Source organism: Panulirus ornatus, chromosome 21 (genome assembly GCF_036320965.1).
Source record: "Panulirus ornatus isolate Po-2019 chromosome 21, ASM3632096v1, whole genome shotgun sequence".
NCBI classification, from domain to species: domain Eukaryota; kingdom Metazoa; phylum Arthropoda; class Malacostraca; order Decapoda; family Palinuridae; genus Panulirus; species Panulirus ornatus.
Window position 1 is genome coordinate 17,969,486 of NC_092244.1, and position 17,972 is coordinate 17,987,457.

Here is a 17,972-nt window from a genome sequence, read left to right on the forward strand (position 1 = left end):
CTTCCTCCAGTCTTTCTCCATTCAAACTTACCTCCCAATTGACTTGTCCCTCAACCCTACTGTACCTAATAACCTTACTCTTATTCACACTTACTCTCAGCTTTCTTCTTTCACACACTTTACCAAACTCAGTCACCAGCTTCTGCAGTTTTTCACCCGAATCAGCCACCAGCGCTGATGAGATCATGATCCTGCAAGTGATTCCCTATTTTGTTCGTTATAAATGATTCGAGAATGTTCCCCACAATAGATGTTAAGCTGATAGGACGATGTGGTATACGAGTACCGATGCGATATAGGGGACTGTCAGCCCTAGCACATAAACTACACTGGACATAAAACCTGCTCTCTGAGCCGCCGCCTCTTTCTTGCTCCACTTACAAGGTGGAATCAAACAACATCATGAACAAAAGCATGGAATGAGACTAACAAGGGAGATTATAGTGAAAAACTCTAGTGGTAATTGAGCCTGGTGGGATTTGACCGGTCTAGACCCCGTTGTTCATGGATGAGACGAAGGGTATTCGATTACTTGTGATCGAATCGTTATATCTGTATTACGGGTAATCATAGCCGAGCGGTTAGCATTCTCAACTGCTAAGTAAAGGTCCCGGGTTTGAGTCTTTGCTGTTAGAGGGCATTATCTGTTCTATGAAAATAGTGCGTTCATATATATATATATATATATATATATATATAATATATATATATATATATATATATATATATATATATATATATATATATATATATATATATATATATATACTTGCTCACTATTTCCTGCGTTAGAGAGGTAACAGGAACAGACGAAGTCCTCATTCGCGCAGATCTATTCTCTAGCTGGCACGCGTAACCACAGCTCCCTATCCACAACCAGGCTCTACAAACCTTTCTGCGGTAATCTCCGGCTGCTTTATACGTCCTGGGTCAGTCCAATGACAATGCGTTGCCTCCTATATACCACATCGCTCCAAATCATGTACCCCGTGCACACCTTTCACCCTCCTGCATGTTCAGGCCCCAATCATTAAAATGTTTTTCACTCCATCCTTCCACCTCCAACTTGCTCTCTCTCTCTCTCTCTCTCTCTCTCTCTCTCTCTCTCTCTCTCTCTCTCTCTCTCTCTCTCCCTTCTCCCCTTCACTTTTGACACACATATATCCTCTTTGTCAACCACTATTAACTCATTCTCTCCATATGTCCATACCATTTCAGCGCAAATCCTTCATCTTATTATCACACATCACTCTTACCCTGTCATTACTCGATCAAACCACCTCACACCACATATTGTCCTCAAATATTTCATTTCCAACCCATACACTCTCCTTAGTACATTCTCATCTATAGCCTATCCCTTTGCACGCACGCATGCAATGTCGTTGGGACATTTTCGCCCTTCCAGATAAGAACGTCTCTTTCCACACATTCCTCACTGCACTGAGAGTGTGTCGTAAGGGTAAAGATGGGCTTCTAATTAATCTTTTAGTAATTGAAATACAAGAAGGGAAGGAGGAGTGGGTGTTCCAGCCTTACACTCTTACCCCTCTTGGTCGCCTACGACACGCGGAGAATACGAAAGTAAAATTCTTTCCCCCATTCCACTGCTATATATATATATGTATATATATATATATATATATATATATATATATATATATATATATATATATATATATATATATAGATAGATAGATAGATAGAGAGAGAGAGAGAGAGAGAGAGAGAGAGAGAGAGAGAGAGAGAGAGAGAGAGAGAGAGAGAGAGAGAGAGAGAGAGAGAGAGAGAGAGAGGTGAGTGGTTTTAGGTGAAGAAGGGTCTGCGGCAGGTGTGTGATGTCATGGCTGTTAAATTTGATTATGCATGGAGTGGTGAGGGAGGTGAATGCATGGGTCTTGGAGAAAGGGGAAGATATGCAGTCTGAATTGGATGAAAGAGCCTGGGAAATGAGTCAGTTGTTGTTTGCCAGTGACACAACACTGGTGGCAGATTCAAATGAGAAACTGCATAAGTTCGTGTCTTAGTTTGGGAGACTGTGTGAAAGAAGGAAGTTTAAGAGTAAATGTTAATAATAATAAGGTTAATATATTAGGTTCAGCGGTGCAAAGGGACACGCTGGTTGAGATGTGAATCTAAATGGAGAAAATTTGGAGGAAATGGAGTGGTTTAGAATGGAACCCTGGACGCGGAAGTGAGTCAAGGGTGGGTGAAGGGGCCAAGGTTCTGGGAGCACTGATGAATGTATGAAAAGAGAGGTTATTTATGTGGGAGGGGCAAAAATGGGTATGTTTGAAGGTATAGCTGTCCTATTGATGTTGTACAGATGCGGGGAATTTCCTTAATCAGTAAAACTGTAATATGTGGATGTTAATTATAAGTGAAACTGTAATATGTGGATGATAATAATAAGTGAAACTGTCAAATGTGGATGATAATAATAAGTGAAACTGTCAAATGTGGATGATAGTTATAAGTGAAACTGTCATATGTGGATGATAGTTATAACTGAAAGTGTCATATGTGGATGATAGTTATAAGTGACTGTCATAAGTGGATGATAGTTATAAGTGAAAGTGTCATATGTGGATGATAGTTACAATTGAAACTGTCAAATGTGGATGATAGTTATAAGTGAAACTGTCATATGTGGATAATAGTTATAAGTGAAACTGTCATATGTGGATGATAATCATAACTTACATCAATCTTCACTAATCACTTGAAAACACATTGAGAGAAAGGGGACGCGATTAGCAGTTAGGTCTGGCGTATCCTGAACATAGGACAGAATATACAATGCAACCTTTATTCGCAATCGTTTTTGCGTTCTATGGTGCAAGGATTGTCACAGAGTCGGTCAACACGATCAACACGATCCGTTCTTTGACGACCGACTTCTGTTGAATCCGCCTTCTGTTCTGACGGGCAGCGGTGCAAGGTGCAAGGCGCGGTGCCACCGATGTAAACATGTTTTCGTGTGCAAGATGCCGCCCGCTGCCAGCGAGCAGGTAACGATAAGTTGCGTCTCCCGCTCAGCAGACTGGACAATGAGAAGGGGTGAAGGGAGATAAGAAACCCTCACAATTATGATGAGAAATCAATGACTTTATTTACATTTTGTTATCCTTTTTGATGTGAAAGACATCTGCTGAATCCTCCAGCGTTGAACCATTACATCAATCTTCCATTAAATGGTGCCAGTGTGATCTATCATTTAAACCCTCTTTATGGCAGGCAGGGAACCAACTCCCCCCGCGCGGCGCCTAGCCTGCCGCTCAATCACGACGTCCAGAGATCTTAGATCCCCTTAACGTTCAACTGGGCTCCGCCGCTCCTGGCTCATTCTACGTAGCCCCGCATTCAACTTAATTTTACATACTGTTAAGTTTAATGTGTGTTTTTACGAGATCTGTCTTGGTAACCATTCAGCTGGCTTCAGCCACGACACGCATACACTTACATCTGCGGCCATCATCAGGGACTTGTCCTACCAGAATGATCTAGTCACTCGCTCCATACTGCTATGCACGTCGGCCGGGCTGTACACGGACGCCGTGCGAATTTTCCTATTCTCCAACGTCTGGTATAGCCGACCTCCCGGGAGCTCCGGCTGATTTCCCAGGAGTGTCGCCGCTCGAGAATTGTGCTGGTCTGTACCTGGCCAGTGAACCCCCTCCAACAGACTGAAAATGGGAACATGGATGGTTACTGTGCCATAACATTACGAGTTGGTTAAACCTACGGGTGTCTAAATCTATATTACTGGTGTGGCTCCGTGCTTCCAGCCGCCCATACAACGGATGCTTCGTCCTTTTTTGGGGGGGGCATTTGACGGGATGGCGTCTGATTCTGATGGGACGAAGAGTCAGGAAGAACATCACGAAGAACATCACTAACGGACTGGACAACATCTTTGGCCTGTACCTTAAAGGGTTCGGTTAAACGTCGCGCCATCATACCCAAGAGTCTTAACATCGTGTCCACAAAAGGAGGAGGAGGAGGAGGTGGAGGAGGAAGGGGTACCACTGTGAGTTTAAAATCAAACCCTATCTGGAGGATGGCAGAGCCAGGCTAAACAGTGGTCAGCCCCAGAGCAATCATGGGTTCTATTAATGGGATTTATTCATTCGTGTCCATACTGATTAATGAACCCCAGAGGAAGATATATATATGAGGCGAAGCAGACACTCAAAGGAAATCAAAGATAGGTTGTCATTTTTATTACTACAACAAGGCCACTCACATTACTAATAAAGTAGGCAGGGCATTCACGTTAATATACGCTGTAAGTTACTTCTCTGTAGGGCAGGTGAAGGTACAGGAGATGGCAGAGTGGGGGGCTTAGGCAAACACTGAACTGACTGGACGAAATGCTTAATAATGAGCAATGCAGTCGCTGTGTGTGGTGTGTGGTGTGTGTGAGGTGTGTGTGGTGTGTGCGTGTGTGTGTGTGTGTGTGTGTGTGTGTGTGTGTGTGTGTGTGTGTGTGTGTGTGTGTGTCGGCGAAGGAGGTGGAAATGGAAACCTTTTAGACTCACTTGACAAATCAGTTTAGCCAGCAGAGTGAAAATATAAGCGGTGTTTATATAAGCGCGGAAGCCCATGTTTCCTGTTAACACACTGAACAAAGGCTGAGGACACGAGAGTGCATGTGTGAAAGGGCTGTACGTAGTTTACCCCCTGACACACAAGGGAAATGAGTCAGAGACAATGGACGTATGGATAGCGAGCTTATATAGATACCATGCTACACCGTGGGACTGTGAGGGATCGTGTTGAAAAAAAAAAAAAAGGATTTCTAGGCTGCTCGTGGGTGAAAAACAACGAGGACTTAAGAGGAGACTTGGGAGTGTAGACCAGATTACTTCAGCTGGGTAAACAGCGGAGAGAGTTTTAAGGTAAAGGAAGAAATTCTGAGCACCATTTATGGATTAAGAAAATGAAGAATGGACTCATGAATTTTTGGCAGTTACGTCAGATATATTCCACGATTCCTTAACGGCATGGTTGAGCATATATGTATGAAGCGTCACCCACCACATTCGTAAACTACACACGTAGAGATGGTTGATTTAGTCCAGTCTGTCGATGCAAAGTCCGGCACCATAATTAACTGGGAATATCACAATGTTGTTTCTGCATTTGAATGATCTCTTTATCGCGTCGCACCATTTAAACAGAGGCGACTCAGGGACGGTAGCCATGTGTGTACTGCCACACTTGATAGACACAGCCCTTCTGGGCAACCACCTGCTTGCTGCATACCAGTCGGCGACCTGCCACGAACTAGAGGTTGGCCCCTGCTACGTGGTGCCTCCCCCTGCCCAGCATCCAGGACTCTCCCTGGAAGCAACAGAGTCCCCCACAAGAACAGCTCAGCTCTCTACAGGTTCTCACAACCCATACCGGCCTTTTCCACCAGAGAAGAACGGAGGCTAACACTTGCCCCTGCCTGACTGTGCAACGTCTTCGTGGACTCTACTGACCTCCACTTGACAAGTTGACAGCTGGTACACCAGTCTACAACAGCTATACCAGTCTACAACTGCTACGTCAGGCTACGAAAACTATGCCAGTCCATAGCTGCTACGTCAAACTACAGCAGTTATACCAGTTTACAGATGCTACGCCTGTCTACAACAGCTATGTTAGTCTTCACCTGCTACGTCAGTCTTTTAAAAATCTCACAGTACCCTGAGGTCAAGCCAATACTCACAGCACCATGAGGCCGAATCAACACTCACAACACCCTGAAAATTGAGTCTAAACTCACAGCGTCCCTGAGGTCGAGTCATCATTCACAACAACTTGAGGTCGAGTCAACACTGACAGCACCGTAAAGTCGAGTCATCACTTTGTAAACCCTAAGGTTCTTTCAACGATCACATCACCGTATGGTCGAGTCAGTAATCTCAGCACCTGAGTTCGAGTCGAATCACATCACCCAGGTGTCGAGTCTTTACTTTTCACCGTGAGGCTGAATTCTTCCTCAGTATCAGCGGTCAGGTCAACAGCAGCAACGTTCAGTGAACCAGAAGTATGATGAATAATTGCTGGGCAGTGCGACTGTGTGTGTGTGTGTGTGTGTGTGTGTGTGTGTGTGTGTGTGTGTGTGTGTGTGTGTGTGTGTGTGTGTGCTCTAAGCTGTTTCATACCGCCAGAGATGTGACCACTTGTCACTACCCTTATTGTTACTTGCGACTGCTGAGTGTCGTAAGTTAGAGTGCTTCCTGCTGCTCCCCCGGAGCTCTCTTCATTCTGATAATAATCGACATCGCTCTTGATCCCTTACACTCGGCGTACCCCCTCCCCCTCTCGCCCTTACACTCGGCATACCCCCTCCCGCCCTTGATCTTCACAGGACTTTAGGTGGGGAAAAAACATCGACTCCTGTAATGGAAGCAAAACAGATACACGGCAGTGAAATCCCCCCACAAAAAGAAAAAAAAATCATGCAGACAGGGCAATGGAAATACGACATTAGGCACTGGTAACAGATGTCCTGGATTCCTCTTCATCCAATAAATGCCAGTTTGTCGTAAGAGTTTTCTTCAGCATCGCTTCACTTCCCAGCAACACCAGAGCTCAGAACATCACAACAAGACAAAGTAACAAGGTTCAAAGACTTGCAGGCACCTTCGACAACACCAAGGACACTGATATGGAAAGCTAGTACCAACAATTTGTCTAACATGCTTCGACAACTTCTGTCTCCTTCGCGGGCATCAAGGTGATCACGTATGCCCAACTTACAAGACACCAGAGAACACAGTGGCTGAGGCACTGACGAAAATATTGAATATTATCGATCGCCTTGAGTCCACCCACTCCTCGGAGGAGATGGCCAGGCAGGAGTCTGAGGAGCTCTCAGACTAGGTACAGTTCATGACACTGAAATAAAAGACGTTCTAGTGAGGAATGTCCGCCTCGTTGGTTAAATCCGTATCACAAACTCTCTGGTTCATGACTGTGCTGTTGATAGAGACATTAACACTGTAAATACTATATCACAAGATTGTGGCGATCTGCTTTAAGGCACGTTCTCAGTTGTGGGTTTTGAAATATACGTGAGATTGGATCAGGGCTGTGTAAGGTCACCATCTTTTAACTCCTTCAACACGAGAGTGTGACCCCTAGCCACAACGACACGATCCTTAAGCACCACAATATGACCCTTGAGCACGACGAATCGACCCATGAGCACCACAATATGACCCTTGAGAACGACGAAACTATTCTTGAGCACGACAGTATGATCCTTGAACAAGACGGTCATGACCCTTGGATACGATGCCTTGACCTTTGACCTGGCTCTTCAGGATCAGTTAAAAAAGAAAAGTCATGCCATCAAGCTCAAGGGTCGTAACCTTGTGTGTTCAAGAGCTTAATGCTTTTACAGATAGTTTACTACGTGCAGTGAAAGTGAGACGAGGCAACTGTGGCACACAGCTAAACAGGAACGTGTAAAGAGAGAGAGAGAGAGAGAGAGAGAGAGAGAGAGAGAGAGAGAGAGAGAGAGAGAGAGAGAGAGAGAGAGAGAGAGAGAGAGAGAGAGAGAAGGCAACATGATAGCGTAAAAACATCCAAGGGGCGTGATAATGAATCATATTACCTTGAGATGTGCACAATGAAAAGTGGCCCTGACCAGCTTGTATTGATTCTGGCATCTTTCCAGAGTACCGAGAATTACACATACTCAAGTGTCTTGTGTGTGTCATGCGTGACTTGTGTACGTGTGTGTGTGTTTTGTTGAGTATGTGTGTGTGTGTTTCTGTTTGTGTATGTGTGTGTTTTTCTTTGTGTGTGTTTTTTAGTTTGTGTATGTGTGTTTTTTTGTGTGTGTATGTGTGTGTGTGTGTGTGTGTGTGTGTGTGTGTGTGTGTGTGTGTGTGTGTGTGTGCGTGCGTGTATTTCCATTTCAGTCGTCCACGTGTCTGTTAATCCACCAACATACACCGAGTAGTGGCTCATGAGAGAGAGAGAGAGAGAGAGAGAGAGAGAGAGAGAGAGAGAGAGAGAGAGAGAGAGAGAGAGAGAGAGAGAGAGAGAGAGTGTGTGTGTGTGTGTGTGTATGTGTGTGTGTGTTCGGGCAGTAGTGCTACCCGGAATTATTTCATGAACTATAATCACATACACGTCATTGTTCCATGTACAGGAAAATGTGTATATTCTCTTAAAACCTGTGCCTGCATTACTGCCTACCACCATCTAAATTCCCCCATAGACTAATCTAAATTCCCCCATAGACTATCTCTTTCAAAGCTGATATCATCTATCAGCATCAGTACTTTACCATCTATCAGAGGTGAGCATTTCACTGCTTCATGTTATCGTACCGTCATACACACTCTGTAAACTCCCCGTCTTACATTCTTTCCACCTGCCCAAACCACCTCATCGTGTTATATTTCACCTATTCTACCACTCCATAATTCATTTCCTCTGTATTCCATAGCAAATCTCCCATACAGAATCGTCATTCGTACAGGCTTGAATTCACATGCCATACTTTGGTCCTTCAGCTTTGTTACCCACTCCTATCTGATGCTGCCTCCGGGACTGAGGGGTGATAACATCTTGGTGGTCAGTGGTGATAATATAATGGCGATGATGTAATGGTGGCCAGAGTGATGACGTAATGTTGGACAGGAGTGTTGATTCAATGGAGGTCAAGGTGTCAGTGTGATGGTGATCAGGCGTGATGATGTAATGGTGGCCATGGTAATACTACAATAGTGGCCAGAGTCGATGAAGTAATGGTATTAATGACTAACCTAACCTACTTACCTATACCAGAGTCCTTCGACTCCAAATCACTCATGCTGAAGTTAAAAAGGATACAAAATATGGCTCTACGATTCGTCACGTATGAAAAATGCCTCTATATTAAACAGCACAAGGAATTGAAGAATAATTCATTCGGTTCATACCTAGGAGAAGAAGCCTAGAGAATATGAAACAGAATTGAAGATAACAGTGATACAAACTACAGACAAATCCGAAACTTCGACTACAGTACAAACATGGAACACCCTTGGCTCCCTCGAAGAACCTTAAAGCCCTCAGGGAGGCTCCAGTCATCCATCCATGTACACTTTAAACAGCGTTTACCTTAACTGAGGGAATCTCCTTAAAAAAAAAAAAGATACAACACGATTAAATACACTTCCCCAGTTTGCTAAAAGTGTAAAAATAAGGCACCAAAAGCACGCTTCCAGAAAATCACCCAGATATTTACACCATACAAAAGTGCACACTTCAGTCACCTCTTCCATTTCAAACTATTCCTTCCCCTGTCACCTCCCCTCCCTTCCTTTAAACTACCCTATGAAAAGGGGGGAAGACGAGATTTTACCTAAGTGGCACATGGCTCACCACCCACTGTTCTCAGCTGCCACCTGCATCACAATGTAAAACCATCTACTCTTGGTTCATGTAGGACTTCTTTTGATAACGTATACAGCTGTTTTTTTTCCAATATTTCATTATTTGTTTCATGCCTGTTTCTTATTTCTCTTGGCATTATACTGAATCGGTGTTCTAATTAAATAGTTGACATGGCATGTCTTAATAACTTTTGGTATGTTCCATGACATTCTTGATGATCTGGTAAGTCTGTATCTTAATTTTTAAAAGGTTTTCAACACGTTCCCCAACATACCTATATACCTTCAATTTGTTGCCATGCGCATATTACCTTATACAGTATCTTTTTCTTCTTTCTAGACTATATAGTTACATTTCTTTCAGTCTTTCATGGTAGCTCTTACGTTCCATCATTTCAGGTTTGCCCTTGAAGTGTTTCTGAACTCTCTAACTCTTTATTTCATTTCCTTTTGCTGGTGACCACATAACAGCATGGAACTCACCTACACTCCAAGAACCAGAAACATACTGACGAAAGACTGATGAAGAGAGTGAGTGAGAACGAATGCATCCATTTCTGTCTGTTTTCCCGGCGCTACCTTCCTGAAGTAGGGGGTAGTGATGCTGTTTCCTGTGAGGCGGGGTAGCGCTAGAATGGATGAAGGTAAGCATGAAGATGTATATGTGTATGTATGCTTGGGCCTTTGTATATGAATATGTGGATAAGCTGATATGTATATGTGCGCGTATGGGCATTTGTATATATGTGTATATGAGTGGATGGGCCATTCTTCGTCTGTTTCCTGGCGCTACCTCGCTGATGCGGGAAACGGCGATGAAGTTTAATATATATATATATATATATATATATATATATATATATATATATATATATATATATATATAAGCTGATAACAGCAAGGAAAATGAAAGACGATAAGCCCAAGTGCACTTTCGTAAATGATCACATCGTCAGAGGAGATACAAGAATAAGACAGAAGATTTAGAACAGTCACTTTACATACAGAGAAAAGGCAAAGCTAAGACCATTGGTACTCAAGCGTTTCCGGTTGGTGGTGTTCGAGTCTGGCACCGTGCCTGTCATAGAATTTCATTATGCGGACAAGTGAGGGAACCGCTTACAAATTTTGCCTACAACAAAGCTATTTAGTTTGTATAGACCTTCATTAATATTCATGTTACAATTCTTTGTGTATCTAATGAGAGAAGATTCAATGGTATTTTTTGTGGTGGAGTTACAATTAATAACTGAATTAGCGTTACTTCAGTCAATACAATGGTCATAACTGTTAGCATTTGATTCTTGTCCTGTCCTTATACTGTATTTATGTTGCTTATGTCTAACACGGAGATCCTTACTAGTCTGCCCAATATAAATCATATTACAACTTTTACAAGGGATTCTGTAAAGACAGCCCGAAGAATTTTCTGGCGATTTTCTTTTTTTCTAAAGATACTCATAATATTTTTTGTTACTGCTGAAGGCTACATTTACATTAAAGGATTTAAGCAACCTGGGAAGTAATGTAAAATTATCACTAAATTGAGAACTTGATGACTCTTGGTATCAAGGGGAGGTTTGGGATCAACTCTATGAAATGATTTCTTTGCCAACTTAAGAGTTTTATCAGTGAAAGATTTGGATACTTTGACTTGGATCTAATAGAATACATCTCAAATTCATCATCAGTGAATTCTAGACTGCATGTACGTAATACCCTAAGGAACATCGAATGTAATGATAATTGCTTAACTCTGTCATTTTGAGCTGAGTACTAATGGATATTTGAACAAACGTCTTTTTTCTTTTTTTAATTTGTAAATGCTAAAACTTAAACACATTTCCAACCCTATGGAGGACGCAATCTAAAAATGGCAACATACAGTTATTTTCCACCTCCACAGTAAATTTGATGAAAGGTACTAAATTGTTAAGTTAAGAGGCGAATGTCTGCAGATTTTCGCTTGTTAGTCAAACACAGAGAGCAGCATCTACATACCTAAATCAATGGATAAATGGATAAGATATTACTTAGGAATTTCATTTCAATGGATTCCATATGAATATTACTTAATCCTGGTGAAAAGGGTTACCCATCGCCATGCCAAACTTCTGAGCGTCATATTCTCCATTAAACTGAAACACATAGTCCTTTGTACACAATCTTATCAGTTCAAAAAATGCAATAATCTTCAGAGGAAATTGAACCGGAAGTTAGCCAACATTATTGAAAACAGTGATTTGGCTAAGTGCGCAAACCCTTCCTTTGTGGTAAACCTTTCTGATTAACAATTGACAAGGCTCCTTTGTGTCCTAGGTTATGATATCAGTTTAATTTGCTTACATAAAGAAGTTAACTGTGCTGATATTGCAAGATCGTTTTGCAGTTTGGAGAACTCTGGTGAATTATCTAACGATGATGTGAACATTTGCAAAGTTGTAGTGTATGCTATTTTGTTATAACCAGCTGCTCCAAACTGTCCAAAACAATTCATCAGTGGTATTATTAGCAATCTGAAGAATGGTGGTGAACTACATATAAACAAAGCAGATAAGACTAACACAGTTGTGCTCATGGACAAAGTTGATTATCTATCAAAAATGAATTATTTTTCTTTGTGATAAAACAACATAGTTTAAACTCAGTAGAAATTCCCTAGACGCTGTTAATTCTCACTTTAATAAACACCTTGAGTAGTTGTTGAAAGGTAATGATTTAACAAAAGATTTTCATCATTTCTCCCCTTCATTACCAAGTATGAATGGATTAATCAAAACACATAAGCCAAACTATCCAGCAAGACCTATAGTGAGTTCAGTGGGCTCAATCACACATAATTCATCAAAATAGTTAGTTTGTCTATCAAGCCCACTAGTTGGTAATACATCAAAATCTGTTATCATGAATGATGTAGACTTAGCTTACAAGCTTAACAAATATCCAGGTTGATGTTGATTTCAAACTTGTAAGTTTTAATGTGTCATCCTTATTCACAAATATTCCTATTGGTGACCACTTAGAATATCTGGTTGATACCTTGGATAATCTTGATTTACTTGTTTCAAAATCTGTGTTTCTTAAACTGATATAATTGTGTATGAAAGACTGTGTATTTTAATTTAATGGAAAATATTACACTCAGAAGTTTGGTATGGCGATGGGTAACCCTCTTTCACCAGTATTAAGTAATCTTTACGTGGAATTCTTTGAAGCAAAATTACTAAAGGATATCTTACCCACTAAGGCAATCTAGTTTAGGCATGTAGATTAAGTTCTTTGTATTTGGCTAACAAGCGAAAACTTACAAACATTTGTCCCTTTACTTATCAAATTAGTACCTTCTATCAAATTTACTGTGGAAGTGGAAAATAATTGTATGTTATCATATTTAGATTGCATCATTTTCTTTGCTCTGGAGTCATTAGCAAAGGTTCTTACTATGTTTTCCTTTACCTCACCGTCGCATACCGTTTTCTGTGGTCCCCCAGACAGGAAATCCTCCTCAAATACAGTTCCGTTTGCTACGACACTGAACAGTCTGCCAGTTGGAAACTCCTTAATCCGTCTTTCTACGCTGCCCTTACTGCGGGTTTTTTTCTTTGGCTTTTTCCTAAAAAAAAATTCTGAGATTTACTTTATCGAATGCTACTGTAAAGAAAAAAAAAACTGTCCATTACCTATCTTTGGATTAAACTGTCATGTTAGTGTAATGAACAAATAATTGGGATGGCCAGTCTTCGTTTATGTTCTTGATTAGATGATTTAATTCAAAGACTTTCTAATAATATGCAAAGTCAAGCTAACTGGTCTGTTTGATTACTAGCCTGGATTCTCATTTCTGTCCTGGTGTTCATATGCCACTTTGAAAATGTTTGAAATTTTGCTTTCATCAAGTTATAACGTCACTGGTTTTGCTGTAGCAGTTTTTGTCTTTCTGGGGAATATGGCTGGGATTCCATCTGGTACTGGGGCTAAATATTCTTTGAGCTGATCAACCTCTCTAATCATATCCCCTTCCGATATTTCAATATCTGTGAGGGCATTTTCACTGTATTTGCTAAACGGTTCATCTTTCAATTTCTCCTTACATTTTGAACTGAATCCCGATCTATTATGTTGAATTAACATCCTGCACATTTCCCTGAGATCATTCTCACATTTATCTTTTGCCTTATAAGGTCCAATTTCTGATCAATCTATGTGAATAGTAAATCTAGGTTTCTTTCCATATTCTGGATAATTTTTACCTTCATTCATTTTTTGTATATATTTCATTATTTCTACATCTGTACTGTTATTGTATCATCTAATTCTTCTACTCTTGCTTCGTTTGTGGCCATCCTTTTCTTCTCTCTTCAAGATTTGTGTTTATTCATCCACGGTCGTTTGTACCTAGCTAGTATTTTCCATTTTGTACTTCTTTTACATATGTTTGGCTTGTGCTCAATGTTGTCTTAGGCTCTCGCAGTACATTTTTGTTTGTTTCTAGGTTATTGTCTCTGCAGATCTCATTCCAGTTTATGTTTAGCATCCTTCATTGATCTTCCAGTCAGATTCGTCTTTTTGAAAATTTGTCACTTTACCCTTTGCTCTTCTGTTACTCTATCACGTCCACATTCATTCATTTTCATTTCATATGATGTAGTGATTTCTATGATACTACGATCTGACTGACTGGTACCATTTACATAAATATCTGAAAAAAATATGCCATTTTTAAGAATAAGATCGACTGAATTGTTTCTTTTTGTCGTTATGTGGTACGCAATGCACATTGCTGTATGTATCACATAAATTAATTAGGCTTTGGAGCTGCTCTCTTTCATCTGCTCATCAATCATTCTTTCCTTTGTAATTGCGTCGACATCCATAATTTACTCTTTCCTGCCATTTACAAATTAATTGTCAGTTAAAAATTTGTCACCAGCCCATATCATTATCAGATCGGGTTTCTATAATCTCTTCACCATTACTTCAACTTTTGTTAAAATATGTTTTAAAGTCGCATACTACTCTTGTTTTTGGTGGTTTGTATGGCACTAGGTAATACTGAGTTTATGGACACATGTCACACCTCCTTGTAAGGATTTAGTTCTGTGCCCAGATTGTTTCATACTATTCCAAGTTTGCTTCTTCTATCACTTTTTCGTTTAGACAAGTTTCTGACATACTAATTAGGGCTGTGTTGCTATCCTTCATGCATTCATTGATATGATTCACCTTGGTTCTAAAGTTTTCATTTATTAGACTATAAGTTTATACGTATATGTTATCATATAGTATATATTAGTCCTCACTGGTTTTTAGTACTTGTGTTGCCTCTCATATTGTGTAATTATTTTCTCGAGTGCAATTAGTTATTCCTGTTAACTCAAAAATGTTGTGTGCTTTCATCATAGCTTCTAGTCTCATTTCTGTTAGGACTTTTCCTTGTTTGGTTCTCAAATGAATAAGAATTCCATTGATCAGATGGGTGTCTGTCATATTCTGGGAGGTTATTGCTCAAATTCTCAATTCATATTGTTCTCCTGTTTGATTTATGTGTTTCGCGTTCTTGCTAATATCAGATAATTCCATCATACCTAAAGCAATAACTATGATAGATGCAGAAGGAATGAGGAAGTCTTAGTGAATCACTCTTAACGCAAGTTACTTAGCTTCCAACAGAAGGTTCAGGGTAATGTGCGCAAAACCTTCGTACATATCGTAACACGAAGAACCGAATGTTGCAAAGTTTTTCAGAAGTTATGTGGCTGAACACCTCAGTGTAACAGTATGAAGATCAATGTTATTAAGTTTTATGTGTCATGTGTCGGCACAGGTGTCAACGAAGGAGTCCTGAACATGAAGAGAGAGGTGTTTGGTTGCTTTTGTGTCATGTGTGAGCACAGGCGTCAATGACTCCTGAAATATGAATAGAAAGATGTTCGGTTAACGCAACATATCCCTCATCTGCGTACACGCGCTCGTAACGACTACACACAGTAAAATGAGTCCCATGTTGGGGCTCATGCCTAATGGCTGTTTAACTTCTTAAGCACGATAGTACGACCTATATGGGCTTGATGGCGCGGCTTTTGACTTGTCATGACGTCCCACCCAAAGGCCAAACCGTTGTGATCAAGCGTCGTTGCTTTGTTTTTGAAGGGTTAACTTGGGAATCCAACCGAGTAAACGCTGTATCATCAGTAACCTCCGGCGGTCACTCGGTATTGATGAGTACTAGCCATTCTTTCTGTAGTTACAGCGTCAAGGGAAGACAAAAATCAGAATACCTCTTAGGGAGTGATACAAACACGTTTGACGTTCAAAAAATCTTACTCAATTTCCCTTTCTTTCTGGACGAACTGCAGGCAATGCCTTCGTTTGCGTGTGGCGTGAATTCAACACGAGGGCTGAGGAGAAAGGCAACGATCAGTGTGTGACCAGCCGCCGCGCTTGGTGGACGTACATCGTGACGCTCCCTCACTCTGTACCACAGAGCGAGTCTCCACACAGGCCTCTCCTCCTACTGAGGGAGCGCTAACCCACGGATGAATAACTTCTGTGCGGGTATTACACTGGTGATCACGTGTCAACAATGATATACACTGATGTATCTTTTCAGTTCTAATTGCGAGTAATTTTGTCCTGTTTTTCCTGCTTAGTGTTAAGGGAAGGAAATCAACTTTGGGCAGCCTAGGACAGCCTTACGTTAAAAAAAAAAAAAAGATGAACAAATCTTAACCCGAATGTTCAGTCATAATCTATATTGTGTATCCTCAACTAACAACCGACGAGCAAGATATGGGAGCTCCTTTCACTTAAAACTAACATGAAGTAACAAATATATTTGGGAATGTATCATAATTTCTGGTATACGTAACAGCACTTTGAGTAGCAACACGCAACTCTGCGATGGAATAAGACTGGAAAAGTAAACCCAAAGTATTGCCCACCTGAAAGTTTGAAATACTGTAACTAGTATTGTTTAAAGTAAACCCGTCTGGCGCAGAACTTTGTAGCCTCCAGCGCAGATGACTGAACCAAACAAGGAGCTCATTCAGAGAGAGTAAACCTACAGGTGAAACTTGTGACTGTGGCAGCATGAGACGAGTGTGTTGCGGCGCCGTGATGCCGGTGTTCAGCGTAGGGGCTGGTGGCCTTGCTGCTACACTCCATGACAGGTAGGTTGACCACTCATGAACTAACTAACTACCGTCCCACCCACCAGGTGTCATGTGCAACCAACCAACACTGCACGGGTGAGACACGGGAACATATGGAAATATTTTGTATTCAGGATAGACAACAACTATCATATATATATATATATATATATATATATATATATATATATATATATATATATATATATATATACACACACAAATCAGAAAAACTGGAGAATAAGAAAATACTGTATACACCAAAGTGAAAACAAATTACTGTATAGCAGGATCCTCTAGAGCATTAAGATACATACAGCACATAGTATGAAACCGGTATGCCAACTCCGCTCCAATCGTTTACTATCAGTCTACTTTGTATATATATATATATATATATATATATATATATATATATATATATATATATATATATATCAGAACTATTGCCTGTGAAAATCCTGCCCTGACCTGTCCTTTTGGACCGATTCCCTCTGTCTTTCGTTTCTCCCTCTGTCTTCTTCACTCTTACGTCTACAACTTGCACAATTAACACTGGGGAAGGAAACAGAGCGAAGCTGATGTTCTCTGACATGATGTAAGAAAAACATACGAATCATTTTCTCCAGGCGGTAAGGAAAACACAACAACTCAGTTCTCTTTTGGTCATATCTGAGACTGTAAATGGAGTCTAATTATATATCTAACAACAACAGATAATAGTTATATTCCAACAGAATTTTTTTTCTGTTTCTCAGTTTACGAAGGTAAAATTCTTTATCTGTCATGCTCTTTCTCTCATATATATATATATATATATATATATATATATATATATATATATATATATATATATATATATATATTGTCTCCCTCCCGATAGAGGACCTAAAAGCGTCAATTCTGGGCTGGTGTTCCTCAAAATCTATATCAACCGAAACACTGCATATAGGTGTTACACTCCATATGCCCCATACATTATACAAAATATGTTTGTAATCTGGGCCGTTTATTGGAAGTACTTACTTTTTTTTGCCATTACCTGATAATATTTCATCCAATGTGCACGAAATTTTTCAAAATGTGTGTTTTAACATACCCCACGCATTGCATGCATCAAACTTATGATATAGCTATTACTAGCTATTGTTTAGGGGTCAAAGGTCGCTCAAAAAGCACTTTCATGGTCACTAATTGGCCATATTTTAATCATTGTTCATGAAATTTGGCATAAAGATATCCTTTCACATACCTCACATAATACTAATTTGTGACGATCAAAAATGCTAATCTATGGAAGTGAAAGGTTGCCGAAAAATCATCAATTTTTTTTGGCCGATAATCCATTTCATCTATTGTTGATGTGACTTCCTGAGTCATCCCTACATCCTCTAAATGATTTAACCAGCACAAAGATGTTTAAAGTAAATCA

At 40.4% G+C, this 17,972-nt stretch overlaps 2 protein-coding genes across 2 annotated transcripts in view; one reads left to right on the top strand and one right to left on the bottom strand.

The window, feature by feature from the left end:
* Positions 1–17,972, bottom strand: part of LOC139756393 (uncharacterized) — a 620,019-nt gene that overhangs the window by 586,531 nt on the left and 15,516 nt on the right. The window lies entirely within an intron of this gene.
* Positions 15,826–17,972, top strand: part of LOC139756394 (junctional adhesion molecule 2A-like) — a 474,666-nt gene continuing 472,519 nt past the window's right edge. The window contains exon 1 of the mRNA XM_071675804.1: positions 15,826–16,558. Within this exon, the coding sequence (XP_071531905.1) occupies positions 16,552–16,558 (7 nt within the window). The 5' untranslated portion in view covers positions 15,826–16,551. The remainder of the gene's footprint in view (positions 16,559–17,972) is intronic.